The following is a 10759-nucleotide window of genomic DNA, read 5'->3' on the forward strand; positions in this document are numbered from 1 at the left end:
GGGCTGGTGTTCGTCTATGATCAAAACAACATCTCCCACCTTGAGGTTTGGCTGCGGATGCTGCCATTTACTTCTCGTTTCTATTTTGCTTAAATATTGACAGTTCCACATTTCCCAGAATTCCTGTGCTAGCTGTTGGGTTTTCCTATACATGTGCCTTCCATACAGCTCATCCGATGTGAATTCTCCTGGGGGTGGTAAAATATTCTGAGATTTGCCCGTCAGTAAATGGTTGATCGTTATAACTGGTTCGGTGTCCGTTGCACTTATGGTTGAGAGAGGCCTGTTGTTTATGGCTGCTGTAATTTCCATGAAGGCTGTATGCAAACTTTCTGTGGTTAGTCGTCCGGAATACTTTGGAGTCATGCTGTTGAGGATACTTCGGATTGTGCGTATTTGTCTTTCCCACAAGCCCCCCTGATGACTTGCTGAAGGCGTATTCATTTTGAACTGTATTTTGTTGTCTAATAAAAATTGTTTGGCTCTGGAGTCTTTCATTTCTAATAGATCCCTTTCTAGCTGATTTCTCCCACCAACGAAATTTGTGCCATTATCGCAGAATATTGTTCGTACTTGTCCTCTTATGGCTTGAAACCTTCTCAAAGCTTGCAAGAAATTATCAGTTGTCAAGTTGTCAATCAGTTCAATATGGATACCTCTGGTATAAGTACATGTGAACACTATGCCCCATCTTTTAATCTCTGACCTACGCTCTTTGACAAGAAAGTGACCAAATACGTCGAGCCCAACGTGAGTAAATGGCGGAGAAGGGGTGGTGCGTTCTTCAGGTAGCAATCCCATGATCTGCTCTGTCGGTCTGCTTCGCTGTAGACGGCACTTGACGCAGTTAAAAACAATTGATCTCGCTAGGGCTGTAGCTCCTGTGACCCAGTAGCCAGCTTGTCTGACTGCTGACACAGTCACATTAGTGCCTGAATGATGAGTGGACTGGTGAAAGTGGCTGATGAGCAGTTTGGCTAAGTCTGTTTTGGGAATGATTAGCGGCCGCTTTTCTTGAAAGGTTAAGATAGACGTCGACCTACTATTGACTCGTAGCAATCCGGACTCATCAAGAAATGGTGTCAAACTGCGGATTTTGCTGTCCTTGTTGATTTGTTTCCCAGCTGCTAACTTCTTGATTTCTTGCAAATAAGTTGTTCGTTGTAGTAGTCGAATTATAGCTGTCTCAGCGTCTTGCATTTGCTCTACGGAAAGTTTCAACACTTTCTTCAAGCTCTTGTTTCTTAAAATGGATTGAACGTTTGCTATGGCTCTAACAAAACGTCTCCACGAGCTGAATTTCTTTGAGATTGTCTCAATGAAGGATTCTGAAGTACTTTTGACCATTAACGCTGTTTTAAGGTTCTTTACCTCTGGGTCGTTTTTTAAAGTTTCTTGATAGTCTTTGTCACTCTTTACTTGTTCATCGATAGTAAGTTGCTGGAGAAAGGCTGGTCCTTTGTACCAATTGCTTGCTGCTAGTTGTTCGGCTGAAGCACCCCGCGATACAATGTCGGCTGGATTTTCAACTCCTGAGATATGGTACCACTGGTTGGGGTTGCTGCTCTCTCGGATCTCATTAACTCTGTTTGCTGTGTACATGCGGAATTGAGTATCACTGTTCTTAATATATCCCAAGGTGGTTGTAGAGTCTGACCAAAAGTATTCTTGGTCCATATGTGTCTGCAGCTCTGTTCTAATAAAGTTGGCAAGTCTCACCGCTTCCACTGCTGCTTGTAACTCTAAGCGAGGAATCGTTAGCCCTTTGACAGGTACTACTCTAGATTTGGCAGAGATCAGTGCAACGTGCACTCTTTGTTCTTTGTTGATAATCCTCAAATAGGCACAGGCACCAAACCCTTGCAGACTTGCATCACCAAAATAATGCAGCTCACTTCTGAGAGCCTCCCCAAAACCAGCTGGTTTTAGACACCTTGGTATTTTAATGTTTTGGAGTTGGTCAAAACCATCATTCCATTTTCTCCATTTTTCTTGTAAATCAGGGGATACGGTTTGGTCCCAACTTTTGTCCTCTTTGCAAGACTGCTGCATCAAGATTTTTCCTTGAAGGGTAAAAGGTGCGATAAGACCAATAGGATCGTACAATTGGGATACAGAAGAAAGAATGCCCCTTTTAGTAGGTGGCTTCTCAGTCTTATTGTTAGTAAAGGTGAAGGTGTCACTGTCTGTGCACCATTCCAGGCCAAGTGTTCTTTCTGAAGGTAGTTTGTCTTTGTAGATGTCGAGTCCTTGCAAGTTCTTGCTTACTTCAGTGTTTGGGATGGTTTCAAGCACATTTCTGTTGTTGCTGAGAAACTTGTGCAAACGAAGGTTGATTTTTTTGCATATGCTCACTGCATTCTCGATCAAGTCTGTGGCTTCCTGTTCGGTTTTGACGCTAGTTATGCCATCATCTACATAAAAGTCATTTATGATGAACTTTGCTGCTTCGGGATATTTGTCTGAAGAGTCGGCTGCTACCTTGTTTAGAGCAAAGGTAGCTACTCCTGGAGAGCTTGTAGCTCCGAATAGATGTACAGTCATCCGATACTCTTTGACAGTCTGCAAATCAGCCTCTACCCACAAAAACCGTAAATAGTTTCTATCTTTTTCATCGACTTTGAAATTGTGAAACATCTTCTGTATGTCGCATGATATGGCTATAGGTTCGCGACGAAATCTTAATAAAATTCCACGCAAGCTGTTCATTTGGTCAGGCCCAGATAGCAGTTCTTCATTGAGACTTCTGTTTCCATACCTTGCACTGGCATCAAATACAACTCGAAGACTTTGCTTTTTAGGATGAAATACAGCGAAATGTGGTAAATACCATGTCTGCCCTTCAGGTGTGCTTCCGTCAGGCACAGGTTCTGCGTGTCCACTGTTTATCATATCCTGCATAAACTTGAAATACTCACTCTTTAGGATGGCATCACCCTGCAATCTTTTGATGAGCTGTTTAAGTCTTTTCAAGGCTTGAGACTTGTTGTTTGGCATGTATGGAGTAGTAGTAAAAGGTAATGGTAACGAAAGAGAACCATCATCTGTTGTTTTAGTTCCACTTTCTAGTATTTTCAGAAAGGTCATGTCATTTTGCGACATCTTTCTTTGGTCGTTTATGTCATGAAACTCATCGTTTTGTGTAGCGAAACAGCTCGATGGTAGTGCATCAGCACTTGGATTTCCTCCACATAGTGTCCAACCTAAAACTGTTCTCATAGCAAACGGCTCTGACGCATCTGCAATTATCGACTCATGTGGTGCTAATAGGTGAGAATTGTCTCGTCCAATCAGCATGTCTACAGCAAGGTCCAGCTTTGGTGAGATGAGGTGGGCGATATGACTCAAATGAGGTATGGATTTGGCTACCTTTTCGGTTGGTATTTGGTTCTCATTGTGAGGTATAGTTTTTTGTTCTAGCGCAACAATTGAAAAACTAGAGCTATCTGCTGCTGGTCCAGTTCCTTTAATGGAGAACTTATACTTCTTTCTGTACCTAGTTTCTTCTCCTGCCAAAGTACATATTGTAACCTTTTCTGGTTCACCATAAGATTTCAGCTTTATCTGATCTACAGCATTTTCTGTGATATATGTTGTGTCAGATCCATTGTCTAGTAACGCATAGACTGTCATTTCGCGTCCATTTCCTGATAAGATTGTTACTGGAAGAAGCATACTTAGTAGTCCGATTTGGTTGGGTTGTTTAGCCATAGCCACAATATGTTGCTTAGATGGTTGAGTTGAGTCTTTAGGGCTTGCTTGCGAGCTCTGAGCTACGGGCATTTTTTCTGTTTTGTTGTACTGCTGAGGCTTTTCACTTTCCCAATCACTGCGTGATTTATGGAGACAATCTGGATGTCCACGTTTACAGACCTTGCACTTCCACCGATTAGAGCATTCATTGTGTTTGTGATTACCCTTTCCACAATGGAAACAGAGGTGATTTTCCTTAAAGAACTGTAAGGCTTCTTCGTATGTGGCCTTGACAAGCAAATTACACTGGGCTGTATGGTGATTGTATTGATCACACTTCTTGCAATACTTGGTCGATTGTTCTGTTGTCATGCTTTTCCTGTCTTTCGATGTTGAAGCTTGCAATGTTTGCAACTGCTTCGAATTTGCTCTTCTATTTAGCTCCGAAAACTTGTCACTGCGTGTACTTTCTTTGGTTCCCAAAATGTTAGCTGTTGAAGCTTCCTCATTAATGAACTCCTTGAATATGCTGAAGGGAGGGTAGTCATCATAGTCTTTTTCATACTTACGTATTTGGTACTTCCACTTGATCTTTAACCAGTCAGGCAGCTTCTCGAGCATTTCTTCGTTGCTTTCAGATTCATCAAGACTGTTCAAATGTGAGACTGTTTGTTTTGCGCTAAGTAGATGACTGAGAAAGTCTGCAAACTGTTGCAATGCTTGACCATCCCTGTTTCCTATTTTAGGCCAATCTTTGAGTTTTTTCTTCAGATGACGAGCTATGTTCACTTTTTTCCCAAATCGTTCTTGTAAGAGTTTTCTTGCTTCAGTATACGAATTTAATGAGTCATCCAGCAAAAAGCCTTCAACACATCGGCGGGCATCGCCACTGATAAACTTCTTGAGTATGCGCATCTTTCTAGCACTTGTTGTGATGCCTTCTGCGTCGAGAAATTCATCAAAATCGGATTCCCAATCTCTAAACTTCATCGGGTCTCCGTAGAAGATTGTGGGTTCAACAATAGTACGTTTTGTAATTTTCACTGCTTCTGTGATGGAGTTTGTTAGTCGTTCTAGAGCACCGTACTCCTGACTCGTGCTTGTGAGCTTTGGTGTCGATTCCTGTGAGAGGCGATTGCTTGCGTGTTGTGTTGGCGACGACTTCACAACTGACCTAGAGAGAACTGGCTGCTCATTTAAACTTCGAGAAGGAGATTGCATATCAATGGTTGTTGGCATCTCCACTTCTGCTGATTGGTCAAGTTCAACACTGAGTGGTTGACTAGTAACTCTTCTCAGTGTTGGGTTCAACCGTTCTTGAAATGCTCTTCTTGCTTCTGCTTGCCTCTTCCTTTGCTCCTCCAGCATTGCTAGCCGTCTCTCCATCTCTTGCTCTATTAAAGCTTTCTCCTCCTCTTCCTTAGCTTCGATCTCATCCAAAAGCGCATTTAATGATGCAACATTTTCTTCTCGCTCGCTGCGATAAATTGCTCTCAGGTTTTCAACTTGTTCATCTGTTTTATTATTACACAGAGTATAAAATTCTTCACAAAGCAATTGTATTTCACTACCATCATCTTTCTCAAGGTGAGACAAATATGTATACAATGCATCATAATCAGTTCTGTCTATGCTAGAAAAACTCTTTTCAAAAGAATCTAGCTTTGAGCTAATCACACTGATTATTTCTGTCTTTAGCTGGCTGGCTTTATTCTGTTTACTTTTTTCAGATGGCTTTCTATAGCTTCGCTGTTTTACAACATCTATACTGCTCAAATGTGTCGTACTTTGTTCACTAGCTGCCATGCTTACAGATTGTGCCTCTGCACTTTCTGTTTCAGTTACATTTTCAAAAGAATTTGTCGCATGATTTTCTTCATCAGCCATCATTACTCAACAAGGTGGCACACCAAGTATTATGTGTAAAATCAAGGTTTCTAATAACTGTGATGAGTATTGCACTTGGTTAATTATTGCTGCTGCCAAATCTGCACGCAATTACCCACAATGCCCGGCCAGCAAACCACAAAATATGTAAGGATTGCGATGAGTTTGTGCCAATATTAATAGCCTATTAATTCATCTCACGCGCAAGCGACAATAGAACGGCTGACTAAACTTCTTCCACCGTAACCACAAACGCTGGTGACACTCTAGCTGCTTTTAACAATTAACGAACACAAGTTTTCATGTAACTGCCTTTCAGATTAGCCAGCACGGTTTACAATACGATTCTAAATAAATCAAAACCAAATTGTCTAAACAAAGACTGATAGCAAGCTTGTTCCAAGTTACTAAAACTGGAGTTGATTGCAAGTTTGAAAGGAAAGCTTGCAAAAACACTGATTGAAAAATAAGAATAGAAGTAAATTGCTTATCTGTTCCTGTTGAGGAGAGTTGGGATGCTGTGGTTTTCTGCTGATGCAATAAGTAACTGCCTTTTGCTGAGTTGACTGCTTTAAGACGATAATGTCCTGTACTGATAAATGTTACGTATGCTGATTCTCTTGATATACTGATCGACTGCTGTGGTTCTTTCGTTCCACGAATAACTGGTTGTTCAACAATTCTAACGATATGTCTCTTACGTTGAATAGCTGACTGTTTTCTGATGATCCAGAAGATTTGTTGCTTCTGTGCTGATTTACTGATTGTTTCTTATTCCACCATAGGATAAGACTTCACTGTAGCGAAAATGCCACGAATCGAGATGACAGCAGGTTTTGCGGTGGTTTAAACTGAACTGATCGTATTCTGGTAGATATGACTGTTTATTTTACTGATAGCCAGAATAGACCGTGAAGTCTACAAGAGTACATGTCACAATAAAACTACAGTGTAAAGTATAATAACATAAAACAAACATTATATAATTAACATGAAAGTCACATTAAAACAAAAGCATTCAATTTAGTCAAATAAAATACATATAGGTATATAATAAAACTGACCTTTTGCCTCCGTAGGCCTGCTAGTCTCTCACTTATAATTTTGTCACTTATTGATAATAAAACTTTTTGTGCTGGGTTACTTGCTGCCCACAGCACTAAAACTGCTACTGCGTGGCTAATCTGAAACTGGCGTATATATATGTAAAAGCAAATATGAGTCAGCACGTACAATGTCACCATTAGGGAAACCAGTGGAAGGTGTTCAGAAAAACCATTTCCAGTGCGGCAGCATGAGTATGTTTTAATAAGCAGTGTAATTATGGCATAACTGATATTTTAATGTGTTTCGGCAAGGTTAATGGGTTTCATGCGTGGCCCGGTGGTGGCAGCGAACTATAGACATTACAATGAACTGTAATTTGTGAGTGCATAGGAAATGGTACTACTAGCTGACTTTACACTTCACAGTAGGCCTATATAGGTATAATATGCACTCATTGAATTCAGCCGAGTCAAATCACCGCAAATTCTGACCACATTTTTTCTGAGCTTAACAAAATGCATCAAAAAGATTTAACAGTTGAATGCTTGTGACTTGATGATTAGTCACATAGTGCATCGAGCAGTTAAGAGAAACCTTCAAGTTTCACATCTTCAAAGTGCGCCCAAAATACTGTATCCTAGTTTTCAAGTATTAATAGTATATAGATTTGTCTTAATAAAATAAATCATTAGTTTTGCATTGAAAGAATAAACCTAATTTTTGATAAGATTACCCGAGTTTTCATAAGATTTTTTGTGAGTCAGCAAATAAAGCTAACACTGCTTTTAAAAACGGACTATTATGATAAAAAACAGTGTACTAGAATACAAATTTGGATTGCGTCCATCGAAAGGTGAGAGTGCAGTATTCAACTCGGGAGATTTAATGGAGCTGGAATATATATTTATCTACTCACGTCCCCATATATTTTTCTATAGTATTGAGCATAGTTGGTGAGGGAGCCCAAGACTGCTAACTGTGGCAGGTTTCCTAACAGAGGAAAGGCAATAGGCCCAGGCGGGTATACATCTCTTTTCTTGGTTAGCAGGTAGTAGACCAGTGTAGCTGAGACAGCAACCAGGACTAGCCATTCTAAAGCAACCCTACAAGTGGTTGGGTTGAGATTGACAAAATGTTGCCAGCATTCGCAAAAAAGCGTACATTTATAGTAAAAATTAATAATTTTCATTAACTAAATTGGCTTACAAAAGGATACAATCATGTGTAAACATATACCAGTAAAAGCATGATATTGATGCAAGCCAAGCAGCCTATGAGCTACAAAAAATGACATTTTGTAATAAATTTTTTAGTTTTTGACACAATATTTTCAAATCAATTGCTAAACCTCAAACTATGTTTTTGAACAAACTCGTGACCTTTAATCAGAAATGATGACACTGCATCGCCAGCTAGCTGTGGCGATGCAGCTCTGGCTTTACCTTTAACAAGAAGGAAATGTTCGACTAGCTCTCTATTTAAACACCAATGCTATGTAATAACAAACAGACTTACATGTTGGCTGCTAAAAGTATCTTTCGATTCGGCTGTCGTTTGGCAATCCTAAAAATACCGTTATTCTGAATGTCAACAATTATAATACGGAGCAAATGATTGTGTCCCCACGGCTCTGTCAAAAGAAATGTAATTTTTTTCTACTATTGATAGGCGTACATGCTCACTTATTATATGCTCTAGCGGTCACCTGTCTATAGTAGTCACATGTCACTTTATAATACATTTTTGATGCTTGATAATGGTTATTTTGCACTGGTTGGCTGCTATTACTTCAGAGAAGCTTCAGAATTTGCAAAAACTGATTAATAAATAACTACTTGTGAAAATCAGTGCAATGAATTTTGATTGGATCATATCGACATAAACAAAGGAAGTGATCCATAATTGTGTTAAAATCAAAATAGCATAGTAAGGATATACATTTCTGTTCAGTGATTATGAAAATACTAATGAATGCCAGTGTTGCCCGGGTAATAAAAGAGTTTTTGCGCAAAAGAATTGTTGTTATTTAACATATGCAACATTTACAATTCTAACTTTTAAACTTCATATCATTAAGAAACTACTTTTGTGCAGTTCAAATAAGTTCAGAGAAAATATAAACAATGAGTACATGGAAGTGTGGATAAAAAAGGTTACTGTTGCAGTAGAAGCTCGTTGTATTCAAAATTTTAGTGGAAGATACTGGTGCCTCTCAATAATGGTACAAATATAAAAAATGAGGTATAGGACTGTCTTTGTCTGATACTTTGTCTGACTAAACAAAGAGAGAATGTAAAGGCAATTCCTACTCCGGATAGTACAATTGTCCATGTGGAAAGTATTTAGCTTTTACAGAGTAACCGACAATAGGAGTGTAAAGGCAAATTTGAAATTGAAACGGCACATTTGAAAATTACAAATTAAAAAATAGGTATTGGGTAATGGTGAAAAATATGCTTTTAATAATAATAAGTGCATGATTAGCATGTGCAACCGCGAGATGGATATACCTATATGTATTAGAGTAAGTATTAATAAGAATGGCTTAGCCTAGTGGATATGCGCGCTCGTTTGTGAACTACTGATTTGAATGTCGCGAGTTGAAATCCTCTACAAAGTTGATTTTTAACTGCTAGATTTTATTCGCTATAATTGGGCACGGGGACGAAAACAAAAATACAAACAAACACTGAGATTCATATCTACATAGATGTAATCATTACTACCTTGCATGCTTGTTTAAGATGTATACTACTTAAAAGTTTTGAAACTATTATATCATTGCTTTTTAATGACAATTACAGTACATCAATTTACTTGATATGTATGCAAAAACTGCGTAGAGCAATATTGGAGAGAGTTGCAGTGCTCAAAACAAAGTATGCATCCAACTGATGAGTAGACAATGTCAATCGCTCTGATTAAGCTCATGGCGGTTTTAGTCTTCCCTTAGAGAGCCTCGACATTTTTAGAATTAGATAAGCAACAGTACATCCATGGTGCTACAAGTAGCTGGTTAATACTACTATGCTGTATCATGTGTGTCATTTTAGTGCAGAAACCAAGGCATCAACAATAATGTGTAATTTGTATGAAATCACAAGTGATTATCTGCCAAACATGTCTGGAAAACTGTCATACATGTCTGCATGCACTCCAGTATGGTTAGCAGCTATTTCATATTCACAGGATCAATGTCTACAGATTTTATTAAATGCTTTATTCTTTGTATGTTAGCCAGTTTGCAAAACGAAATACGATTGATAACTTCATGTGATATTATTTTTGACCTTATTAGGGACAGAGAAGAATGGATGAGCTGGAAGAAGGGCAATTATGAGATCCTTTCAGTCTAAGTAGGCCATTCTATAACAAAAACAAAAGTAACTTTTTATAAAAACACTCTTATAGTTAAATTTGGATCACATGAGCGAAGCAGCCGGTCTGCTGTAGCCACCAGGCACCACATTCTGCTGACATAGACAACCAGACGTCAAACAGATGATAATCTTTAATCGTATAGACATCCACATTTTAAGCTATCATAAAATGAGCAGCAGCTTCCGTTATATAAAATAACATTAATAAGATATGTTATATAAAATAACATTAATAAAATACGTTCAGCAGTAAGTGATATTACAGACCACACATGCATCCATAGTAGCATAGGTCTAATGGTCATGAATCTATTGATCTATGTACAGTAGATGCTCCTATAACGCAAATTCTACATAATGTAAATAATTTATGTAAAGTTTTCGCTTCATACCATGTAAAAAATTCTATATAGCATAAAGTGTCAGTGCAAACTATTACACTCGATTTCAATAATGAGAATCTCATGGTTTGTCTTAAAAACATCGCTTTCTCTCTTTCCGCACTTGGGAAAAAAACGACGTAAAGGCCTCGCTATTATATATACTAGTACCCTGTCAAACTAGTTCGCCATTAGGGATCGTCAGTTGTGTCGACAAAGCACAGGACATAAGTCGCCGTACAATATAATTCAGAAATACTTAGAGGCGATCTATTGGTGCAGACGTTGGAGTGTCGATATACCAAGCTGAATGTCACGAGTTTTAGTCTTGTCAAACGCTATTTTCTATCCTAACCGTGAACCCTGGCGACG

The 10759-nt window shown here is 38.8% G+C and overlaps 1 protein-coding gene across 1 annotated transcript in view; it reads right to left on the reverse strand.

Moving 5' to 3' along the window:
• Positions 1 to 8265, reverse strand: part of LOC137405320 (uncharacterized) — a 31495-nt gene extending 23230 nt beyond the window's left edge. Inside the window, exons 1-2 of the mRNA XM_068091548.1 lie at positions 8143 to 8265; positions 7544 to 7730 (exon numbers count right to left, since the gene is read on the reverse strand). Coding sequence (XP_067947649.1) covers positions 7544 to 7730; positions 8143 to 8144 — 189 coding nt within the window. The 5' untranslated portion in view covers positions 8145 to 8265. The remainder of the gene's footprint in view (positions 1 to 7543; positions 7731 to 8142) is intronic.
• Positions 8266 to 10759: the final 2494 nt, after the last annotated feature.

The sequence above is a fragment of the Watersipora subatra genome, chromosome 9, assembly GCF_963576615.1.
Source record: "Watersipora subatra chromosome 9, tzWatSuba1.1, whole genome shotgun sequence".
NCBI classification, from domain to species: Eukaryota; Metazoa; Bryozoa; class Gymnolaemata; order Cheilostomatida; family Watersiporidae; genus Watersipora; species Watersipora subatra.